The sequence below is a fragment of the Corvus kubaryi genome, unplaced genomic scaffold, assembly GCF_017639235.1.
Source record: "Corvus kubaryi isolate FWS band 111438036 unplaced genomic scaffold, C.kubaryi_AGA036_p1.0 37396, whole genome shotgun sequence".
In the NCBI taxonomy this organism is placed as follows: domain Eukaryota; kingdom Metazoa; phylum Chordata; class Aves; order Passeriformes; family Corvidae; genus Corvus; species Corvus kubaryi.
In genome coordinates, this window is record NW_024581135.1 from 31,595,352 (window position 1) to 31,621,033 (window position 25,682).

The 25,682-nt window shown below is 37.2% G+C and overlaps 1 protein-coding gene across 8 annotated transcripts in view; it reads left to right on the forward strand.

The window, feature by feature from the left end:
- TFPI (tissue factor pathway inhibitor) overlaps positions 1–25,682 on the forward strand; it is a 173,016-nt gene that overhangs the window by 138,856 nt on the left and 8,478 nt on the right. For 4 of the 8 annotated variants that reach the window (XR_006018112.1, XM_042040382.1, XM_042040376.1 and 1 more), the window contains exons 2-5: positions 4,158–4,205; positions 9,319–9,435; positions 15,928–16,128; positions 22,609–22,647. Coding sequence is in view for 7 of the 8 variants with exons in the window: in XM_042040382.1 (XP_041896316.1) it covers positions 9,324–9,435; positions 15,928–16,128; positions 22,609–22,647 (352 nt within the window). In the remaining variant the exon portion in view is untranslated. Of the gene's footprint in view, positions 1–4,157; positions 4,238–4,326; positions 4,394–9,318; positions 9,436–15,927; positions 16,129–22,608; positions 22,648–25,682 lie in introns of all 8 variants that reach the window. The other 4 variants (XM_042040380.1, XM_042040377.1, XM_042040379.1 and 1 more) reach the window with 3 other exon arrangements.

Genomic DNA, 25,682 nt, shown 5'->3' on the forward strand with positions numbered 1-25,682 from the left:
CACTGCAGTAGCTCCCAGAGAGGCTTGACTCAAGCAGGGTGGTCTGCCAGGCTGTTTTAAATCATTCTGAGGCAAGTAATATCTGAAGCAATTCATATTTTGAGAAGTACAAGAAGATTTTAGGAGAATCAAATTAAACTAATAAGACATAAGGCAATTTCACTCACCGTATATTTGAAATTTTCAAGAAACTCTTAATCAATGAGGGTAATGAGGCTTCCAGTCGTATCAGTGTAACAAACACACTGCCCCCCAAAAATGCAGAATTTTTCTGGTAACTTTTCTAATATTTTACTTAAAATAATTGATGCAAACTTCAGTTTTAGTGACTGTGTAAAACAAAGCAGTGATACTAGCCTATATTTTAAAAAAATGCTAGAATTTGCTAATATGTTAGAAAATTTACAGTTTAAATGAGTGAAAGGCCCATAATAATGGGAAAATAGGAGTGGGGAGAAAAAGAACAATTTGGATGGAGGGGGTGTGCGGATGGTCAGTTTGACTCAGTACTCCAGGAATTAGCTGTGAAAGTACTTTCACGGGAAACATGTAAAGATATAAACTTTCCTTCCTGAATGTCTTACGGACAGATGCAGAGACAGGAAGTGCAGCTGTCAGTGCAGATAGGGACAGCAAGGGCGTGCTGGAGGAATTGCTAGGCACCTACTTGGGCAAAAGTGTCAGCCTTTGCCCTTTTGAACCTTCTGCCCATTATTTAATTTTACTAAGAGACATTTATTACTGTGAAGGCAGCAAGTGTCTGTATCCACAGCAAATTTCTCTGAATTATTGTTTAAGCTGAATTTCAGAATTACAATCAAATTTCCTTTGTGTGTAGTGCACACAGAACAATGCTGAGGAGGTAAAGGTGATTAAAGCACATCCTGCTCTGGCCTTTTCTCCTGTCAAGTAACGCCCCACATGAAAGGGCTCATTAAAAAGCAGCCATGTGGTCAATTGCTTGAAAATCCATTTATTAGAAAATTTTATGAATTTTATGCCAGAGTGTCTCTAAGTGCCCTTTAAATTGCCTTTCAGTAATCTGTATGTTTGTCCTCACACTGTGCATTGCATTGTTTGTAATTTTGGGTTTTAAAGCATTTCAGCTCCCTAGTATAGTTACAGGACATTTAAGGTGCACTTAGCTTTTTAGTGCAGTGCCCACATTTACCAATATTGCTCATGAAAACTTAATTGTTATTCATCTAGTAATATTCTAATTGCAGAATTAGGGTTTTCTCTTTCTGACTCAGGACAGAGAGAAATTTAATGGCATTGAGTTTATCTATCCCTACTCTCATCAGAGAGTCATTTTGAAAGCCCGTAAAAACTTATGACTCTTTGGTGTCTATTTTAGTTCTGAAGGAAAGTGAGGAACAGCATTCAAGAAGAAGTCAGATTCCTGGCAAAGAGGAAATTTTAAGACATTGGAGGAAAAGTAATCTGGGAAACAAAGCAAGGATATAAAAAATGAGCATTCTAGCAGACTTCCAGAACATGCCCAAATCCACAGATAGAGAAGGAGAATTACTGGGCTCCAGTTCTGCCTTCAAGGGCTGTTTCTCAAATAACCTTTCCAAGTTAAGTGCATAAATAGAAGCAGACACTGGTATCCAGGTGTTCTCCAGCACAGGGGCAGTGATATCCTTCATGCTATTCTGATTCTGTGCATCTTGGATTACTTTTAGGGCACAGAACACAGACTTCTCTCACTGATATATCAGTGGGATTAGGATTGTTTCTGGAAAAAAATTAAATCTCCTCTGGCAAAAAATGACCATTACACAGTCTCTCATGTTCTGGAAAGTTGTTTTAACATCTACATTTACTTTAAAGAGGTGATTCTGGCAGTAATTTTAGCTTGCAATTTAAAATAAGGTGATACCTGCTTTAAGTGCTTTTTTACTGTCATGATTTTGTTGGTGTGCATTCAGTTCATTGTGAGAATGTCTTCCAGAGGGACTCAGAGCATGTGCATAGGAAGAAGAAATTTTTAAATTAAAAAAAGAAAGAATATCAGTAAAACTTAGTGGCCTTGAGGTTTACATGGCTGCTATATCTCACAGTTTTGGAGCAAAGTGTTTAAAATCTGTCAAATTCCAGTAGTTACTATTGTTTGTTGTTTGGGCTGCATTCTGAATAGTCATAATTTCTCTCTAGAGAGCCAGGAGAGGCTGATGGGGTCTTCCTATCTGAAGCTGCTCTTCACAGTGAAACCAGGGAAAACTGTCTTAAAAAACAGGGATAAATTACCTACTTCTGTATGCTTCTCTTATGAAACCATTTTAGCTTTACAATGTGAACAGAGTACCCCTGGGAACAGAATGAAGCAAAATCATGTGGAGACTTGTATAATTTGTTTCCTCTCTTAGTTACTTCACAGCAAAATAGACTTATTCTTAATCCTTTTAATATTCTCTCACAGTTCTTTGTTCTGTTTCTTAATTATTTCCTGTGCTGTTAATACAGCTGTTTATTTCCCATCTTTAGTATTGCTGCCATCTTCCCTGATGAGTGCCATTCATAACTGAGTATAGTTTTGAAGTTAACTGAGTAATTAAATTTACAGTTTAGTGAAAAATTAAAACTAGTCTTTTGACCTCCAGGGTTGGACCACAAGAAAGTTCAACTTTCTTTCAGAAAATTTAACCTTCCTTCAGAAAATAGAGCATTCCAAAAGAACCAATTTTAACGTAACTACATTGAAAAGAGCAGTTACAACAAGTAAGTTAGAAATACAAATTTGATATAAAGGAAATACTCGGTACTGTTTTCATGAACTTCAAGAAGGGTCTCTCAAAGTGCGTTGGCATTTGCTCTATGTCCACAGGAGTTGGCACTGCCACCAGAATAAGGAGTATGACCTATACTGTGGTGGGAGATGAAGGGAATGCAACCCTTCTTTTCTGTGGCATTATTTTATGTTGGTTTAAAGTGATTGTAGGATGATCATCTGAGGCAGTCTGAAGCCTGGGTTCTTCCCACTGAAGGCAGTTTTAACATTTCTAACCTGTGTGATGATCCAAAGCTCTCACATCCACTGCAGTAAAAGTGTCTGTGGTGTCTCCAGTTGGAAAGATAGACCAGGGGAGCTGAACTTGCCTGACACAGCAAGGAAATTTGTGTTTTGGACCTCTGTATGTGTGAAAATGCAATTAATGTGATGATGAGGTTACAAAAGGTTAATGGGTATGGTCAACACCTGTCACAAGAGGCGTCACTGTGGCAATAGTTTCCTCCTGTGCCTCCTGCGGTATTTTCAGTGTCTGACAGCTTCATGTTAGTGAAATTGAGTAGTCATGTTTCCATAGTGTGTGCAAATGGGAAATCACACACAGCTGGGTTATATATGTATTATAGAGTACTGAAATGACTCTCTCCACTAGAGAAGCAGGTTGTGCTAAGTTAGCTGACATCTAAATACACGTCTATTTATCAATAAGCGCAGCTGAGAATTGAACACGTAGACTGTACTTTTCCTGTCCAAACTGCTAGGAAAAAAATCATGCTAGAGACTTTATAGTGCTTACATATAACTAATATTGCTGCTTGTTGGTTTTGCTAGTGGCTTTTGTGCTCTGGAGTGGCTTTTATTAGGGTACTGAAGGCATTCCCTGTTTGAAAATAAGATTAGATGACCAATATTTTTGCTACCAACTGGTAGTTTCTATCCAAGTAGTACAGGCCTGAGTATGGCCAGTTTGTTTTTTTGTTTATTAAGATTTATGAAAACATGTGAACAAGTAATTTGCTTTAGTCCACATGTAAAAATATTTTGGCAGGAGCAAAAGATTTCTTTTCCCCTTTTAAAGCTGTATCACTATGAAAATGAGCTAGTTATATGATTTGCTGTAGAGAGCTGGAGCTGTGTCACCAGAGAAGCTGAGTGGAGGCAGGATGGCAGAAGTACCTAATGCCAGATATGAATAGACCAGGAGAATAGAAAAAATAGGTCCTGGACCTAAGTTGGGAAAATGGAAAACAATTTTAAAGCAAGAGTGAAAGAAGTTAACAAGGAAAACGAAAAGGCAAGAGAGGTCTACAGGCATATGAAAAAAAAGAAAGGACTTCTTCTGCTGGGTTTATCAATGTCTTTGTTTTTTTAAATTTCCATTTCAAAATATGACAAGGCTTTTCTTTTCAATTCTTTTTATCAGGTGTGCTTGAAAAGCAGCATTTGCAACCTTCATAGAAGCAGAACAAAGGTGGGAGTTTAAATCTGAAACAGTGACATCAGGTTATACAACTTTTCAGCATAAAAGCTAATAAAAACCTTAGTTTCTCTAAGTTTTCTCTTTACTTCCCTGTTTTCACTTCACTTTCCAGTTTTCACTAGGGAATTTCAGAGACTGGAACAGTGCAACAGGAAAGCATTTATGCTAAATAGTGGAAGGTAGGTAACTAACCAAAATTCTTTCATGACAAGAAGGAATTTGAGGAACTGGATGGAGTCCCTGGTCTCAGAACTTGACACAGACTATGAGAGCTGCTACAGCAGGGCCCAGAAGAGAGATAAGCTGGGATGGGGGGTGGAATTTCCATAGCTTTTGCTTTCAGTCAGTAATATTTGCATGCTGATGATTCACAGTGCAATGCCTGAACTTAAGTTGCTGTGACAGCACAAGGCTCTGGTGACTCTGGTGGAAGTCAGTTTAATTGACAGCCCATCACTGACTCTGGGGCAGGTATCATCACCAGAGCAGAGGTGATAGAATTCCTGCTCACTTCATTCTTCATATTTACTGCTGAGGGAATGAGAAAACATGATGGTGCAAGCAGCTACAAACCAGCACATGTAATAAAATATTTTTTAAGGGAACACACTGACTCTGACAGCTGGGAAACAATGCTGCAGACAAGTCCAATTAAACCTTTGTCACACAAGTCCAATTAAACCTTTGTCACACAAGTTCTAGTTGGTAGTGCATGATATCATAGGGCAAATAAAATGCCTCTGAAATACAGTGAACCGAAAAAGGTCTGCTTTTATGTCAGAAGTGTTATAATCCTGTCTAGTTAGACCTTTTAATCCTTAATTTTAGGCTGTGCTAAATTGGACCTCTGACCATGCACATCCTATCTCCTGCTATTAATTCTTCAACTTAATTATATCCTCTGCCTTTTTTTGTGTGTCTGTGTGCTTCTATTTCCTGGGCTGTCAGTGTGAATGAGTCACTTTTACAGTCATTACTGTGTCACTTTAGACCTTTTTCTAAGGATGTCTTTTTTCGGCCACTACGGGAAATGCTAGTTTTATTTTTCTTTTTCCAGTTAGCTTGTTAGAGATGAATGCCATGCTGAAAAAAAAGTTTGTGACTAAACATTCAGGGAATTATAGAAATTGGTATTGAAGAGACTGTTAGGTAAAAAAAAAGTGTGTGTGTTTACATATATATATACACAGATACACATAACAGTCCTGTCTCCAAAGGCTGCAAACGGTATGGACAAGACACTGAGTTTTATACTTTTCTGGTTTTGGCAAAAAAGTCTTTAGATCTTCCTTTTATTTTTATTTTGGGTGTCAGGATAAAAAAGGCTTGGTAGTAAGGATCTGTTGCTGGGAGCATTCTTGATTGCTTGTGGTCTGCCTTGGCTACCTGTATTTCAGCCTGAGAGAAGCTAATGGCACTAAATGAAAGCATTTAATTAAATCACTAAATAAATCAGTGCCAATTATTACCCACGGACCTTTGATCTCCTTTGTCAAGTAACATTCTGGTTGTCTGTTATAGAATGTCTCATTAAAAGGTAGGGAGTTTGGGAGCAGTAGGATGCCAGTTCCTAAGGAATTATCTTTATGAAATATATGTTAATGACACTGTGATGTAGAGTATTAATGCTGGACTGATTCCTGGCTGTCCTAAGCTAGAATCCTTCTGGAGGAAAAGGCTTTATTTACTCAGAAATTTTCAGAATGTGGCTTAAATAATCAGACCGTTAAAAATGAAACATTTCCTATTTTTCCCGTGCTGGACAGTTTTTCACCAATGTGTGCATTTGACATTTTTCTGAGCCAAATATCATAGATGAAGTATTTTGAATTGTGCACTCTATACCAATATAACAAAAAAAAAAATCAGAATGCTTAAAAAATATATATATACACCAGTATCATAGGAGGCTTACAGCTTTAAAGTTCTGTTACTGGGCAGCTGAAAATCCAGTCAGAAAACCTGGACTTTTCTAGATGTTTTGGGATTTTAATTGAAAAAGCAGTGCCAAATACCCTTTGATCTGGGATTTCGTTCTCCCTTTAGGAATAATAAGAAATAATTAAACCAAGGAAGGATTTAAGCATTTTATTACCAAAGCCTTCACCCCACTCATGCCACCTCCACCCAAACCTGACACAATGTTCTGGGACTGTGACCTTCTGGGAAGGTTAGCCAGAAGATAAAGGAGATTACATTTGGTCAGTAGACATTCCAGAAAGGCAGATATGCTGTTGCACAGCCTACATTGTTCCTCTTGGGAACTGGCCCAAGCACCAAGATGCCCAGCTTTTACACACTTTTGGCCCTTCCTTTCAAGGGAAATTTAGGAGTTAAGTGGAAGAATAGAAATCCTGCACCCTGGTAAGGTTTTTGTTCTCTGTACAAATGTAGTAATTTATCCTCAAAATCACACAGTGACAATTCTAAATGGTAACTCATGATACACAAAATTCTATTTTCAAATTAAAAAATAGAAACTTATTAAGGATTTCCATTTCTGCCTAATTGCCTCTCTTCTACTTGGGAAAAAGCTTTTGAGAACATGGGATAACTGACTAATAACTGATTACTAAATTTTGCAGTCTAAATTGGTACTCTGCAGATTCCTGGAAGAAGGAACCATAGCCTCAATTTAAGTGATAGAAAACCAAAGTCAAATAGAATTTTGCTGAACTAGTGAGAGTTTTGACGGCATGTTTGGAAAAACTCAAACATGGAAAATGAGGGCTCAGGGACAAACATGGAATTAATCCATGTGTAACTGAGGTTGTGGATAATTAGCAAGTTCCTTTATGAAGAGTCACAATTGTGCCATTGATTACTTCTAAGGAAAACAATGTGCTAGAAATTTGCTCTTTCCCATGTAGATACAAAAACTGTAACTGTATTTAGCAATTTTTTACTCCAGTGAACTCACTGGAGCCAGGGAGTTTGAAAGTTATTACTGTATGTCTAGGTATCAAATCTGAATATTTCATGGTATTTCTACTTTAAGTGAGCCTAGATGATGTCAAATTATCACCAGCTTTGTTTATATTGTAATGCTAAGTATCTGTGCAGTTCTTTGATTTTTTTACTTAATATTTCTCCCCATATCATTTGTCTTAGTTGTGGATTTATTTTCATTTTAGTTGATGTCAAACTAAAATCAACTTTGAGAGGTGTCTCTCAAATCAAAAAGTCTTAGGCAACTTCAGGTTACCTTGTACAGAGTTACTTTGTATTTTAAAGGATGACTGGGCTTTTTATCAGGGGTGAATAAAAAGATTTGCCATAATTGTTTTTTCGAACCTTTGGATGAAAATGCATAATTTTTCCAAGGTCAGGTACTACAAAGCTTTGTATATAAAGGATTGTAGGACTGGATTTCTAGTTAGAATTATGATAAAAGATGCTACTTCTATTTCTTTGAAAAACACCTGAAAATGAGCAACTGTAGCTCTTGCTCATTTTCTCAATTTACAGAATGTTTCAGAACTTGTGTAGTGGTTTCTAATCCAAGAGAGGTTATTCCATCTCTGCTAGAAAACAATAATTTCTGAATTTGTTCACAGAATTAAAGAACAGCCTTTGAGGAAAGATTTTTAAAATTATGATTAAAAGCACAAAATAAGATCTGTATTATTTTGCAAAACATTTTGCTGAACCATATGTGGATAATGCCTTTTATTTTTTTTCCTGTAGAAGTTAACCTTAGTAATTGAGTTTAGAAGGAATCAAAGACATGCAATTTTTTTGCTTATTTTGGCAGGAAAGCATTATGAAGTAGAAGTTACTGCTGTCATATTTTTTGGCTAAAATAGAAATTCCTTTAAGCACAAAATTATTGTTCCATTACAAAAAAAAATAAAGAAGGAAGAAGTCTCAGTGGTTTTCACTACATTATGTATTGAAGCCTTCTAAAGGATATTGTCAACTTAAAAAATTACCCAAACAGTGCTGCCCATGATCTGATTTGTAATTTCACCAAGAGTTGTTTTTAAGAATGCATTTCTTATCTGTTATATGCTGCAAGCTGGGAAAACATTGAGTGCAAGAGGAAAAAATGGTAAGTTTTCTAGAGGGAAATGAGGATTGTGGCTCTGATTTGGTGTAGAGATGCTGTCTTCACAGGCATGCAAACAAAAACGCTAAAGACCAAAGAGTTTCTGAAGGCTAGGAACTTCCTAGTCCTTAGATGTTTAGTTTTTATTTACTTAATATCAATTAACATAGCAAAAAAAATGTAGTATTGTACTTTTAAGAGGGTAGGGTAATAGGAATTATGAATAGGGAATTGGTATGTTGGTAACAAAGAAGATATTGAGCCTATTCTCTAATTAAAATCCAGATATCCTTAAGGAACTTTTGGTTAGTTGGAAAATATTTTTTTAAAAAGTTAAAGCAAAAGTATTCCAGAGTTAATTTCACGTGTGTGCATAACCTCATCTTTGGCAACCTGAACATGCCAGCTGCCATGGAATAAAAGTGTTTTCTTCTGTCAGTGATTGCACTGATTCAATGTGAAAAATAATAGCTCTGTACTTAAGTGAAGTCCTCAGTATAAAAGAGCTCTACAAGATTGAAAATACCACTAAAAGTACTGAAGCCCATGTTGCAAAAAGTTCACTGATTCCTCTGAAATGCAACTTGCTCAAGAGTCTGGGAACTTGATAACTATACATTGGCTAAATATTTGCTAAAAATGTTGTGGCAATGAATCTAGGTTCTGCAGGCTGAGTAAAACTTGGAAGGATTTGACTTGGCAAGCAACAGTACATTGTGTAAATAATGGCAGGACATTAAAAGTACCAAGTGCTACGTTTCGTGTCATGATGAATTTCGGGAGGTGAGTTCGGCTGGGGCTTAGAATGAAAGAAATAGAAGTGCCTCTAACTTGTACTGGAGATGGGACAGGAGACTTGCAATCTGCTGAGCAAGCAATCCTTGTCTTGTTTTTCATTGTGCTTACAATATGATTATACTAAAAGAGCTCACGTTATCTGCAAAGCTCCCAGTTTGTGTATCTGCCCACAGGGTTATGCACTACCCTGCTAATGTCTGTTGCAGAACGCTCAAGGAACTTAACTGAATCAGGTATTGTCCTTTTTATCTTATACAGGGAAGATGAAAGGAAGAAAGAAGGGGCATTCCTTACCTTCAACCTTTATCTTGCTGTTCTTCTCTATTGCTGGGCCCACAACTGCTGAGCTGGATGGCAGCAAAGAGCATGTTGTGGGTAAGAGATACCAGAAAACACCTAAAACTCAACCAACAAAAAACAAACACTCGAACAACAAAGCCCACGTGAAAATGCACTGCAGATGTAATTCTGTACTTGAGAACTTTAGTGGGAAACCTTCAAAATTGGGACTAAGCTAAAAATGGTCTCTAACTAGGAGAGAGATGCTTAGAATTACCTATTAAGCTTTAGCAAAATTGCCTTCTACTGAGGCTTCTGTTTCCCAAGCTTTTTGGAACATCTAATCCTTATCAAACACTGGGTTAAATATCAAGATGATTCCCTTAAAGCTCTGCTTTAGGAGCGTGGAAAAGTTCAATATTCAGGGAAAGGAAACATAGGGCTGGTTAACTCAGGCAGAGTTAACACAGAAAAAGCAGAAATATGAATAACATTGTAGATTGATGTTGCTCTGTCCCATGCACAGATCTCTTGAGCCACAGTTAATTTGCAAAGTTTGATTTAAAGATGATACAATTACTGTCCTGGTTGTTTTCCTGGGCCTTGACGAAGGTCTTTGTATAGCCCCAAGTGATTTGATATCACTGGATAAATAAAGGAGTTGGACTCGATCCTTGTTAATCCCTTCTAACTCAGGGTATTCTATAATTCTATAACCGAAAACTCACCAGTTCAAAATTTTTGTTAGAAAAGCAGTGTGACTGTTAGAACTGGGGACACTCCTGGATTTTCACCACGGTAAGATCATTGTTTAATTCACCGAAATTTAGATGGATCAGAATTCTATACTGGATATCATTCTGAAGGTTATTTTAATTTCCTCCCAAAAAATTCTGAGAAAGATGAAGGAAAAATACACTGTTGGGGCCACACTAAAATATTCCTTTTTCCTTTGAGGAAATGACTTGAAACTGTGATCACTTCCCTAAGCTGCAGAGGACTATGAAGTGGATGCTTTTGTTTGACATGTCTGATTTTGAAGGGCAAATGAAAGTGCAGCTAAGAGGAACCTTTTTCTTATGTTTTGTCCAATTTCCATTCAGATTACTTCTCTCTATCAGACTTTTGCAGCAGTGTTCTTTGAGACAGAAATAGTAATTGTGCACAGTCATGGCTATAGTAAGCTAGTGCTTAGGACCATGTCACAGTCACTACAATTTAAGATATGCACTGTTTCAGGTTAAGCATATGCTTAGCATGGCTCTGTAGTAAAGATTGGTTCATGCAGAATAAATTTGTTTCTTTTTAACTCTGAAGTACAAAAATGCCCTTTTTGTTTGAGGGCAAAGTCACATTTATCTTCGCCCCACAACTCTTAGTGCTGTATAAATTCTTAGCCAAGCTTGCAGGTCGTGACGGCTAAATCATCTTGCACACTTTGTGACCACAACAAGAAATCTGATGGCTTAATGTTTTTCCTCTATTTACTTTGTTTATAAAAGAAAATAAGTAAATAATCTTAAGGAAATTAAATTGTCATTTTACTGGGGATTATTTTTCACTTTTTATTCACTGGTTATTTTGCAACTAGTTACTTAGAATTATGTGACCACTAACTGATTTAGTATGAGAATCAGTTCTGAACTTCTGGGCTTTAATTCTGAAGTAAAAACCAATCAAATGTGAGGCTTAGAAATTAAAGTAGGATCCTGTTTTTATGATGACTACTGAAGACTCGCAGTGTTTACAAAAAAAAATTACTTTTGCTGTACTCTGTTTTCACAAAATATTTAGATTGTTGCTAACTAAAATTATATTTGTGGTTTCTCAAGATTTAACTTCTGGACTCAGTGACTTTAAATGTAGAAATTTTGTGGGCAGCAATTTCATTGATAACATTTATTTTTGAAGTTAGATGATTATAAAGCAATGACATATTTTACCCCAGCATTCCATAAATTTCAGGTATTAAAGGATAAAATTAGTTGTGTGCATCCATTATTTTTAATGTCATACTTTCAGATCTCATTGAGTACAAATGCTTTGTGAATTTAAGAGGTGGGATTTTGTCTATTTTAATTACAGTAATAATCAAGATTGCAGGTCAAGTCTAATGGAATAAAAAAGGATTTTTAATTTTTTCTCTTCCAGCAAAACCTGGTTTTCCATCAATAAGTGAGTGTAATAGCAAAAATGAAAGGTATAAAAGTAACCAGGGTTTGTATATTGTTCCTTAATCCCTTATGTGGTAAGCAGCACTTAAGTTGATGTTCCAAAGCCTGAAGAAAATGACTCAAAAATTGAATGTGCTTTTTACTCATACATGAAACTTTGCCAAGAATAAATGTGCCTGCCTAAAGAAAGTGTAGGAAACACATGAGTAGGAAGAGCACTGAACGGTGTGTGGGTGGGAAGCTGTCAAATTGACAAAGATGGAGAGAAAAGAAACAGCTATTCATTAGTGACAAGGTGCTTACTATTGATAACTGCTTATCAAAGGGCGGCATTGCCAGGGAAGGCTGGAAGGATGACAGCATATCTTTATAATTAAGGATAACCACAGAAACTCATATGAAGTTGAGAACACATAACCTAAACAAACTAAAACAAAGCATTTTTTACATAAAAATTCAGAAATATTCCTGATATTTATTCTCCCAATTTATATAGTTCTGTTCTGAAAAGCAACTCCTCCATAACACTTACCTTTCATACTTGTGCTGCAGGTGTAGTCTAGAAATCAGTTCATTTTATAATGAAAAGGAGGTCTTTTTATCGAGCAGCCCTGCAGATTATCCATGAGTCTGAAAGCCAAATTAGAGTCTTTTGTTATGTCTACATCCAGGAGAAAGGTATTGTTTTCACTTGTATTAATGTAAGAGGATTAGAGACACTATTCACCACTTCAGCTTTTGTAATATTACCCTGCTCTCTAGTGAAGTGGTAACAGTGCCTTGCCTGGATCACCTACAGCCCACGTGCTCGGGGCTGCAGCAGGGCTGACTGCAGGTTATTAGAGCTCTCACAGTGAAATGACTGCACTGAAATGCAGGGTGGTGTTCGTGTGTGAAACAGTCATGTCTTGAGTTGCAAAAGTTGCCGTGTGAATGACAACAAACGTGAGAATGACTGTGCTGCATAGGAACAATCTTGGCCTGTATCTTGTTTGACAGTTGCAAAAAGTAGGAAGGCTGAAGGAATGGAGGAAGGAAGTAGTGACATAAAATATCTGCAGTGAGCTCATGCTCTTTGTTAGCCATTTCATGGGCATTACTTTGTACTTACCACAGACCATGGAGTGCCATGACTTAGAGCAATCGGTGTTTAGTGCTTGAGTAGGTGATGTAAGGAAGTAATTTCATTAAAAAGCTGGGAAGGGGGAAGAAAAAGGGGAGAGAAGATTTTGCTGTGCTTTTTTTCAGTTTTAGTATGGGAAGTAATAACTTCTGTGTGACAGTAAACATCAGCTGTAATCATGATTTAATGTATTTATAACAAAATTTTCTTGGTCTAGGCTAGTACAGTCCTACAATTACACAAGATTTCTAAATGTATTTGGACCAGATGCCTAAAATGGATGAGTAATATATATCCAACAGAGCCAGATCCAAAGCGGAGGGTTAAACTAAATTTTTTTAGAATGATAAACGCAATGTGCTATACTGAAGAAGGAGAATTAATACAATCATAAATATAAGAAGGAAAATAAATGTTGAAGCACCTGTATAACAAGATTCTATTTGCTGGAAAGTAAATGGAAGTTACAGAGCATTGCAAAGGTAATTCAATGTTGTTTTAAAAAAAAAAGCAAGTGATTTTGTGTTGGATTAAGAAAAAACCCCAAAGGATCATTATTCCACTCTATTTGCCACTAGTAATGCCTCTAGGTGGGGGATTATATTCAGCTCTGGGCAGCCCATTTTACCAGGAATCCAGACCAATAACAAAGATCCAAAGAATAGTTATGAGAGGATTAGAAAGCAAGGCAAATAAAAAGATGGGAAGAAAGGAGTTTATTTAGTGTGTGCATAATTAAGAGGAGACAAATCTTCCAAATGAAAGAAAGAGAGAAGTGGGCTACTGAAGTGGTGTGGTGAGAGCGAGGCAACTGCACCATGACAGCTTCAAGCAGCCAGGGATGGAGCTGAATTTGGAAAGCCCAAAATAAAGGTTGAGAGTGCAGGAGGCAACTTTCTCTCCTGCAGCCTGGAATTGCAAGACATGAATGGTGCATTAGAAAATCAAAACTGATTTACTATGTGTGTATACATGGTTTTAAATTATTGTATCTATGCATGAAGGAAGTAAAAATTATTTAATATATAATAGAGAATGTTCAGGCAGTATATTACCAAAAAAAGGGTTGTCTTACAAGAAGAGTAGTGAAATTCTAGAACTGACTGCTTCAGATTGCTTGGAATTTTACTTCACTTGGATGAGAAACTCCGTTAACATTTCTTCAACTGTTATCTTCTTATGTTTCCGTTGAAGAATTTTCACTGACCTTCCTGTCAGGCATCTTCCCTAAATGTCATATCCTGTGCTTTTCACACAGCATCTAAAATGTAGTAACAATTTGTCCCAGTGTTCAAGAGATGAGGCCTTACACTGAGAATTAGTTTTCTCAAGGTATATTCCACAATTGAAATGAGTGCAGGCAGATGTGTCTGCAGTCTGTGCAGATCTACTGGGCAAACACTCCTGCTTGCCTTCTCATCTGTTGCTCCAGTCTGAGAAGGAAAGCTAATTTTATATCATCTGAGTTAAGTGTTCCCAGGTGTAAAATAATGGAGAAGAATTCTCTCACTGTTCCCAGACAGAAGAATGATTCATTTCCGATTAATCCCTTCGAGACCTCTTTCTTCAGTCACTTGGTTACTGTTTGGAGTTGGAGGGTTTTGCCCCTGGGGGTTTGACAGGGTACAGATTTTACTGAAGCTATGGCAACTTTCTAGTGTTCCTAGGAAACTGAGTGATTGCCAAGAAGCGTGACACAGTTTAGTCATTATGCTTGCAGCAGATGTCAGGACATCTGACAGTGGTTAACAGCATCCCTGTGACTGCAGGGGAAAGGCCTTAGGAGGTAACCAAAACAATGATTTAGTTCTGTGCGTCTAATGGGAAGTGGGCTAGGAGTGGAGACCAGAAAGTTCCCAGGATAAACTCTGCTGAGCCATTTGTTCATCCTCTTTGTGTAGTTTTGCAACTATGCTTTCATACTATTTCTGTTTGGATAGCCCACAACACTGGGGTGGTGCAATGCAGCAAAAAAATGAGCTGACATAGCTCTGTGTCTGACATTTCAGTAGTTAAGAAACCTGGTAAGTTTTCACAACCTCTTGTAGACTGAACTGGATCACTGACAAAGGTCACAGAGGGGATCTAATTTCTTGTGTGCCAAGAAAATGACGTGGTTATAAACCAGCTGCCAGCTCTCACCCCAACCACATTTGAGTTGGATCAGTTTCTATGGAGCTCTGAGTGTTTGATTTTAGCATTTCAGGAGTGAGTTCATAACTTACTGAAAACTTTGATGTTTGAAGGCATTTTTTCCCTGGTATTGAGCAGGGGAAATCCAAAGTTTCATTTTGCAGTGCAGTATCTTCTCAATTTTTTAAGTTTGCATATATGTTCTGAGATATCAGTGTTCTAATTAGCTGTAAGAGAATGAATTAAAACCTTTAGATCTGTTCTTCCGGTTCCTAAGGCAAGCACACAAGCTCTGTAGAGCTTTCAAAATCCCCTAGGTAAAAATACTTCCTTGGAAAAGCAAAACAGCAAAATACAGTAAACCATATATTTATAAGGGAACAGGACCAGGAACTGGATTGCTAGTCAGAATTTCCTTATAGACATTGACAGGGTGAAAAACTTTGCTAGTGGTCTTCACAATGTGTATGACAATTTATACAAAACATTCCCTGACTTAATATATACTGAAAGGCAGAAATAACACATTTTGAAAACATACAGCTTTGTTTTGCCTTGACTTTCTAGTTGTATACACCTGAAAGCTGTAATGCAAGAACAGTGAGATCAAAGGAAAAAAGAGCCTGGTGCCTCTCAGTGGTCCTGGAGGGGTTTGTGTCCCAATCTGACAGGAGAGTGATGCCCTCTGCAGGGCTCTGTCCATCCCACGCTGTTCCCCGGCAAATTCTTTATGAGCCAAGTTCACTGGGAGAAGCGCATGGAAGAGAGCCCAAAGAAACTTTTCTGCCTTGGTGGTCATTGTGTCTTTTGGAGCTACCAAGACTTTGTCAGTGTTTTTTGTTATTCAGAGTTGCACCCCAGCTCATGTGACTCAGCCACTCTCTGTAACTGTTTAGAGGTTTGTGATGAGGAGTTAAGTTTATATTATGAGATGTTTTGGTGGAAAATTGAAACCACACATTTGATTTGATCGAATGGAATTTGTGTTCCAATGCAGATGACGGTTTTCTTTTTACATCTGTTTAGTGTGTTCAGAGCTTTGCAGACAGATGTTGTGAGGTGCCTCTAGCAGAACACACAAGCAATCTCATTCTGGAGTTACACTGTGCAGTACACAGCAAACTAACCTAGTTGTTCTACTTCTGCTCTGTATTACAGGTGCTGCTTTGCCACCGCTGAAGCTTGGGCACTCATTCTGTGCCATGAAAGCAGATGATGGTCCGTGCAAAGCCATCCACATCCGCTATTTCTTCAATATTAAAAGCCGCAAGTGTGAAGTGTTTGAGTATGGTGGATGCCATGGCAATGAGAACAACTTCCTAACTCTGGAAGAATGCCAGAAGAAGTGTGTGGTAACAGGCCAGTACCCATTCTCTTACCCTCCTACCAATTCTTCATTTGCATCCATTACTTCTCATTCACAAACCACTTGAATTTGGGAAGTAGAAGCCCTCTTCTGTTCCTATTAATACAGAAATATGATTTCTCTAACTATGTTCCCAAGTAGGTTGTAGTCATCTGAATTATTTTATATGGTTCAAGCAAATAGTCAGGATTTGGAAAGATAGGTGGATTTTTTAGTGTATCTGTGGAATAGAGGCACCAATGCAAGAAAGCTTATTTTCTAGCTAGAGCCCTATTTTTGACAAGTTCTTAAGTGAAATTACTTTGAGGCTTGACTAAGCTGGTGGGTAGCACAGATGTTCTTTATTGCTTTCAGAGTGTCTAACCCAATTTTTATCCCAGATTTGTCCTTCACTTGAGAAGCTGATAGAAGTTGTCCAAAATTTTGGCCATCTTCTATGTTTCAGCATAATTAGTATTACAGCAGTAGATATGATGATAAATGAGATCTAACACGATACACAGCACAATGTGCGCCAAGGGCCTTGTGAATGCTGATTCTGCTATTAAAATTCATCCTCATAATTAATTAAGGTTTTCAGCATTGTACAAATTCCTCACATGACTGGATGAAAATTAGAAGGTTCTTAAATTTGCAAATGAAGCTAGAAATTCTATAAGTTTGTATTTTTAGAGACTGGAGGAATTCAAGTCTTATTGAGGGTTTCTTCTGAATACCTGCTACGGATCCTGCCTTCATGGGAATTTGATGGAATGTGTCTGGCTGTGTAAACAGGAAGAGATAGGGATATCTTGAAGGGGAAGAAGGCAATGAAAATGGCAAGAAAATTTCAGAACCAGTGGGTCCTCAAAGTTGTGTAATAACCCTCAGGTATTATATCAACTATGTGAATTTTTTTCCCAAGTCTCTTTCATACATTGGATGTTAATTTCTTAGACTTCGAGGTAAGATAGAAGGATTCATTCCCAACAGAAGGTACTGTTCAGTCACATGTGCCTTGCCCAGCAGCAGAATTTGCCATGGTTACTGAGCTCAAGACAATGATGCTGGGCAATTCTGCAGCAGAGAACAGTTAATAGGTTATTCTGGGGATGGGCAACACAAGCAGCTGAAAATTGTCACTCTCTGCTGTCTATTAGTGATGTGCCCTGGTAGCACCTATTGCTAAGCAGACCTTGGCAGGTGTCATTTTGTTTGCCTTTTTCTCATAATTTACTGTGGACCTGGGCCTTTTCTTGAAACTGGAAATCTGCTGAAGGTGCTATAGGCACGGAGTTGTTTTGCAGGATACAAACTTGGATCTTCTAGGATCAGCATAGGCCACTTGCAAGCACAGTTAGTTCTTATAGGTTGCAAAAAAAATACTTGCAAGAAATTTCAGTTTAGAAAATTGCTTTCAGAAGCTCCTATTTGGGTTTTCTGGCCAAAGCAGACTGCATATATGACAAGGTAATTTATAGCATCAGGCTTTGTCTGGCAACAAATGTAAATGTCTTTTACCCATTTTCCATCCCTTCCAGGATTCATATCTACACAGTATTTAGACCAGGCCTTAAATCTGTTACATTGTCTGTTTCATAACATATCTATATTTCCCGATAAAAATTACTCTGGATCGTGTTGCTAAATTTATTTAGAAATCAAAGTAAGTATCTGTCTCCCACCCCAGTGTCAGAATAATGGCTGGAGCTGGTTACACATTACCATAAGTAGTATTTCAAGAGTGTTTGTTAGTTTTAACACATCTAATCTTTCACAATCTGCAAATGTTAATAAGCCAGGTATTGAAAATAAGCCATTTTTTATCTTCCCTTTAACTGTCAAAAAAAGAAAGGTGGTAAGGCAAGAGAAAAAGAGATCAATAGACTGCCTCACAATTGGAGCAGGGAGTACAGCTCAGGGTGTCTGACTTATATTCACTAGTGTTATAAGCTCTTCTGCCGGCATTAACTCTATAGCCTTGATACTCTGTTATACTAGCTGATGGTTCCTCCATATGTTTATGGAATAGGACACTGTGTTTGAATACAAATGCAACAGCTACACCTCATTGTCCAGCTTAGGCTTTCAGAATTTCTCAAGTCTGTAATTCAGTTGACTCAGACCTTTCTCCCTCTCTATCCAGTCCAGCCACAGCAAAGGAAAGAACAGATGTGTGTGCTTATTATACATTTCTGGTATGCTGATTTCCAGTGGTGGTTGCAATTTATAGAGTAAAGCAGAGGTTCTTTCTTACCTACACAACTGGAGCCAGAAGAGTGTGTCTGTGTTGGAACCAGGATGCAGTGGGACTGTATTTATTAAGAATAGCAAAATTTAATCTGAAGAGTTGTACGTGAGCACAAAGTTTCACTGATTAGAAGATACTGAAAGAACAGCTAACAGGAAAACCCATCCTTCCTTGAAAGCATCCCTGGTCTCGATGCCTTTGGTCTTTCCAAAGAGGAGACTGCACGCATTTTATTTACTCAGCAAATACTAACGCAAGATACTATTTACCATTCAGATCCATTTTTTCTGATCTGCTGGTGCCACCATAATTTCTGTTCAATTAGGTTTTGCTTTTAAACAATTGCATGCTTCTAAAGCTATCTCTATCAGGTTGAAAAAAAATCCACTACAAAATTTCACTAAAAACATGTCAAAGCCAAAAAGATTACTCCATTTTTTAAGTGAATGGCAGTTTTCCAGCGCATTTTACTCTAAGGATTAATTTGAAACTTACCTTTTGATGGTTTCTGGAAAAATGTACTAATAAGCCTCAGAGACCAGTGGTGCTCCAGGAAGAAGTGGCAAGAATCAGTTACAGCCTCACTCTGTTTTCAGATGCAATACATGGGTAAACACAGTGGCAATGATATTAAAATAATCTTAATTATTAAAATGGCATCCCATCAAGAAAGAGGTATATGGAAATCACAATTCCTTAGTTATTAAATAACATAGTCTAGCATTTCAAGTTAAGAAGAAAAACATCTTGCCCCAAATGCAAGAACGCACAAAGTTCAGGAACCCCTGTTCTACTTGGATCTGAAACAGATCTTAAGCAAACTCTTCCTGAACTGGCTGAAAAGGGAAAGAACCTTTACATCAAAGAATTTCTTTTTGTGTTGAAGTCTCAGATACTTCCAGAAGTGCAGATTATTATTTTGGTGCTCATTTACCTGTATTTGGTATTTTAGCAATTGGTAAGAATAAAAGCTGTTTACAACACTGTTCCTTCTCCAGACTGTACTATTTGTGTCTTTGATTTATCATACCAGAGTTTAAAAAAAAAATACCAATGTAAGATAGAATTCAAGTAATAGGTTTTAAAATCTTCCTGAAAGACTATTGTATGGGAACAGATTTCATTTCTGGGCAGAAAATCAAACAAAGAAGGAATTCACTACAGATGATTAATCTGTTTCTAGTTATGACTCCACCAAGTTTAAAGAGTACAGTCTTTCAAGATAAAAAATTGAAAGTTATTGTTTCCTTGAATAGCATTCAGTTTCAGAAAGACCTGGAGTCTAGGATGTGAATTAGCTCTTCTTTTTCTGACCAGGCTGGCTTTCAGTAGTTTCCATCTAGTGTTTGGTTCAGGGTTTCAGCAGGACCCACAGCATCTTTACCATCCTTGGAGTGAGGTTATTTGCAGGACTGCATCTGCCAGTATCTCATCCAAAATTTGACACTTCCTGTCACAGGAAATTTGGAGTGTTTGTCCTCAATTTCAATTTAAAGGCTAAGACAGAGCGACAAAGGGGGGAAAGGCAGGGTCAATAGATGCAGAATTTGGAATGAAGTGCCCAAAAGTCATAATCAGGTGTCATGAGCAAAGATTTATCACATTATTTTTTCAGTCTAATGCTCCTGTTTTCACAGAATCACAGAATAAGCTGAGTTGGAAGGCACCCAGTGTTACTTTGATTCTGACACAAATGTTGGATCTGGAACAGACCTTCTAGACCAAATCCTGTACTGGCATATATCTGGCATAACTCTATAGTATAAAACTGAAAGTTATTTAAAATGAGAACTGGCTTAGTGTGCCCACATGTTGGTACTCAGCCCAAGAACAGTTTTCTGTGTATGAATAACAGTGACCCATTACTCTCCAAGAGCTGGATCTGCTTGGAGGAAGAGAAGCAAAAAAGGGCCATTATCTCTGTATTCTCTGAACGGATGACAGCAGATAAAAGGGTTTGGTCTCACATACAGTGTGCTGCAGACCATCAGGCATAAAGCAAAGTAAATTATTAAGTTAATCCCTTTTGCTAACATAATTCAGCAAAACCCCATATAATTCTGTGAATTCTTTTTGTTAAATCTAGATCTCTGTGCAGTCTTGTAGTTTGTAGTTGTATTCATCTTACTTACATTTCCAGTATTTGTTGCTGTTGGAAGATCACTATTTAGTGACTGTAGAGATCAGTCTGAAGAGAGAATATGAGTGAGACAAAAGTGCTTCAAAACAAAGAAGAATCTGAAATACAAAATTATTACTGTGAAGAATGCAAAGACCAATATTGATAAAAATAAGCTCAAGGGAAGCTATCTAATATCGACATTCAGAAGAAATAATGTGAATAGTCAAAGTTTTTTATTTTCAATATTCAGCACAAATACAAGAATAAATGAGCCAACATGAGTGAATTACCAGATCGGGATAACTTTTTAACATTTTGGAATCAATAAGGCAGCTGACAGAATAGATTGAAGTCAGTACAACAGAGTTCAGAGAGCCCAGCTGCAGGTTGGCCACTCTAAGGCTCTCCAAGACAAGGTTCAGATTCAAGATGCCTACTTGTGACTCAAGTTTCCTGGAAATCAGCTGCATTTTTTGTTTCTTGTGCCCAATTCTCACAGCTTCTGGGAATGAAAAAGTACTTTCTGAGAGGAATTTGCTCATATCCTCCATTGTTTACTGGATGGGAGCATAATCACAAATGTCGTCACTAGCACAAATATCTTAATTTTCAAGGCAGTGAATATAAATTTTAGGCTACTTAAACTTGCTACTGTGGGAAAATACCTACTGATAAATGGTTCTGGTCACAATGGCAATTCGAATGTCTATTATTTAGAGTGGATCTACTCACAAATACACTTTTTTTACAAAGAAGAAATCAACTCATATGTGGATTTGGCTTTTTGACTGAAACCAGAAGCAAAAGACACTGTTGAGATGGTAGTGAGATTAAAAGATTCTAGGTCTGTATAAACTCACAATAAAATTTTCCTTTTCTCTGCCAGAAGAGTAGAGATCACATGCCAAAATATGATTGCTGATTTTGCCCTGAAGGGGACAGCTGAGTGAGATTAGTGAAATGGCCTGACATGCGTGTCCATAGTTTAGGTCATGGGTTTAAATGCTGAGAGCCAAGCCTCCCACTAATATGAAAAACTGGAAATCTGTTCAAAGAAATGCTATGTCACTCTGAAGTGCACGCCATGTCTTTAATATTTTTTAAAGGGTAACAGCTGCATTGTCCCAGAGGTGGAAGGAGAAATGTGTCATGACAGAATTTCTACCCAATAGATTTGCTTTGAAAATATAACATTGGCAGGTTTCCAGAGAAAACCAGAGTAGAATTATGATACAAAAGGGCAATAGAGTACAAAACAAGAATTATGAAACAATGTAAATAAGGTGACTAAGGCAGAGTCCAGAAGCTGCTGGCCACCTTTCTCTCAGCTGTCGAAATATTGTCAGCCTTTCTCAGACATTCCATGATCTGCTCTGCCTTTGGACTCCTTTGCAGTTTTATGATTAGACAGTCTCCTACAAGGAGAAGAAGGTTTGTTTTCAATCTCTAAAAAGGAATTTGGGGTTGAATTAAGATATCCAGTTTCTTGAGCTGATACAATAAAACCCAGGCTCCTGCATTAAGAATGATAATAATTTCACTGCAGATTGTGCACGTAGAGAACCATGCAGACAAGGTTGTCATCATACCCCCCTAAGGATACTTGGCTAAAGGGGCCTTAATATCATCAACTGCATAAGGAAAGCTTCACTCAGGCCCTACATGGCAGAGCAAATGGAATTGGATAGGATGAGAGAAGTCTTACTGCCTCCCTCAGTCAGCTCCAAAGCTATGAGCAATATCGGTAGCTACAGCAGTGAGGTTGTTAGTCTGCTCTTTACTCCTCTTTTGAGGAGTAAGATTGTATGATACAGGGTTCTGGATCCAGTAACAAGAAGAGTAATTTCCCTGTTCAGTTCAGTATCAGCATAATTTGATTTCGGTACTTTCTATATCCTCAAGTTTCCATTATAGCAGGTCTTCTTATACAAAGGAAATGATACTTCAGTTCTCCAGAACAAATTTTTGTGCTGCATCCCAAATAAAGAGAAAAAGAAAGAGGAAGAAATGCTGTGTTCTTGCCTCTCAGTTCTCACTGTCACTGCTAAGCACACTGGTATCTCAGGTGAGACTTAACATGTCTGCTTTTGCTAAATACTTTCATTTTTATTTATCTTGCAGAATTGCCTCAGAAGATGATGTTAGCAAAAATTAAGAAAGGTAATTATATTTACACGGTAATTTAAGATTCTTCTACCGCAATAAGGGATTTATTATGTTCTTTGTTAGCTTGGAACAATACATAAATAATTTATCTTCTAACAAAAACAGCAATGTCAGATTTAAGTGAATTCTTAGTCTGAATCTTCTTCTGTCTTCATCAAAGAATTTGAGGAGAGTTGTGGTCACTGAAGATGGCAATCACCTCTCCACAAAAAAAATACATCATGATTCTTTTCTCTTTCTTCAGTAAAAAGGGGGACTTGGCAGAGATTCAAGTATTGTATAATCAGCCATGATGGGGAACTCTTATTGTGTATTTTGAGAACAAGCTAAATGCTTGCTCTACTTTTAGAAAAATAGGAAAAAATTGCTCTGAAACAGAACTTTTTAAGCATTGGCTGTGGAGGAGCTACCACAGGTTAGGGCAGATCCCCTAATTGCACATCAAACAAGGGAGCAAGTTTCCCATTCCTGAAGGGACAGACTTTTAACAGAACTTTAAATTCCTGATACCTCAGACTTCCAAAATAGCCAGTGCTAAAGTATTGAGAGTCCCTTACTGAAACACTGTTGGTCTGTTGAGGAAACTGATGTTCCTAATGAGGATATTTCAGTTTGACACTCAGAGTAGAGCTTGTGAAGATTTACTCTACCTTTTCTCCTTGCACATTGGAGACTCACCTGGATGGGGCTCACTGTGGGCAGCCAGAGCTCCCCAAACACAGACTTGAATACATTTTTTTACAAGTCAGCTCCTCTTTTCCTGCTTACTCTCCTTCATCTCTCCTTCCACTCATGACTTCCTGAATTGTTGTGCATTTAGCAGCTTGCAGAAATGTGAGTATTTGCACATACAGTTTGAAATAGATGTTTGTAATCAAATCATCTATCTTTGCAGAATGGTATTTGGAATACTTTCATAGGAGATTATGGTTTTGTTTTCCTGTTTTCTACTGTCTTTTCAATTCTTAATGTGTTTTTTAAAAAATCATGACTATACTGTGGAAGTTACTAAAGTTGATTTTCCACAGATGCTGCAGCCTTTAGCACTACTTCCTTTAAGGGCTGACCCTAGCTCCCTGCTTTTAACGACAAACTGGAACACATCCTGTAAGATTCAGCTCGTGGCTATCATTAGCGTTATTGCACATGTACTATTGTTTCCACTAACGTAGTCTTGAATATCAAGTCCCTGGAGAAAGATGTGGCATTTAGAAGTATAATACTGCTTTGTATGATTAGGATTATATTGCTTTCATGAACTCTCTCTTCAAAAGTGGCTATAAAAGTTAGCTGTGAGCTCAACTAATTTGGACTTAATTTCATTTGCAAGAACCTGCAAGAAACATTTTAATATAAGAATATTCTAAATGAAGGACATCTGTTTTTAAGAGTCAGTCATAATCTTGTATTCTACTTTGCATACCCTTATTTTTATCTGCCTTCCCTTTTCAGTTAATAGCTGTCTAATAATCTTTCTTTTATTTCACAGTACTGTGCAATGTTTGATGAGAGAATTTTTTCTTTAGCTCCTGTTGTCTGTGAGCTCCTAGCAGAAGGTGTATGGAACAGATACTCCTCTGGTGGAGTCTTGCTGCTCTGTGTCTACATACCTGTCTCACCTTTGTTCCCTGTGTTGAAAGCACATCATGTCATATTTCTCCTATTTATTGCTCTATGTGAGCTTACTTTTCTAAGTCTGTGTACATCAATGCATTTGCGTAGTAAGAAAGGTGCAACATCTGAACTGTGGATTGCACTTACTGGCAGAGAATGAAATTTGTAATGAAGAATCAAGATTAAGCTATTCAGGAATGCTTAAAACAGTTGATTTGGTTGCTTTATGCAAGAATATTTTAGTGATTTAATTTTGCATGTGATCTCTGAAAATCATTTTTCACTGTTCACGAAGTATTATAAAAATTGAAATTCAATATATTGCCAATTAATTCTTAGAAAAACACTGGTTATGAGCTATTATAATATTTTATATAAAATCAAGATGTGCATCAATTTCCTTTAATAATAATCTTGTTCTAGCAATCGATTTTAATATATACCTAGCTAAAATAGGTGTAATAGGATTAACTTCTTTGCAACTTTATAATCTACTTCTAAAATGTTAGGAACTTCAAAGTAATTGTTCTATACCAATTTTTATAAAATAGCAGCCCACTGCACACTGTTTTAGTATCAATATTTTGTGAATTTTCACAGCTAAGCAAGGCCTTTATATGTCATATCTGATACGATTTTCTTATGTGGGGGTTAAATAGACTTTCTTCTGCAAGTCAGCTCAGACAAGAATAATATTTCAAAATATCTATTAGCAAGAATCAGAGAATTCCTCCACATATATTTCATTATTGTTACCATGATTTTAAGTACACAATTTTAAGAAAAAACTGAATACGGTGAGAGGTTGACTTTTGGGGATTATCATATGGCTATGTGCTTTTCTTCCCTGCCAGAGGATGTGATATCACACTGTGATATTCAGTCAAATTATGCAATATTCATTTGTTAACTTTTTCTTGGTTGATATTGTAGTTACAGATTGCAAACTCAGAACTGGGACTGAAAATTCGTAGAATAGCTGCTTTGTCTCCCTGTTTCCAGTATCCTTTTATAAGGATAAACTGCCCTAGACAAAATGCACTGCTAGATTTTTACCTGTTCTGTTTTAAAACTCGTTCCTTTTTTCTTTTGTTTGACTATTGCTTTGTGTATAATTCACATTAACATTGACTGAAACATAAATAACAAGGATGTGTACTTAGGTGCGCATGATCCAGCTGAGATTCAGATCTTCTTTTAAATCGGAGTAAAAGCTAATTTTCAACTTAGAGGTTCAATGTTTTGGAACTTTAAAGGAATCATTAGTTGTCATTTTTCAAGATGTAATTTACTGGCTACTTGAACAGAGCAAGACAATCCCTATAATGCTCCAGTGTAATATTGCAGTGTTACATACAGAACAAAAGCAGCACAATAAAGCAGCAGTTATTTTATAGTTGGCCTTTAGCCCAAAG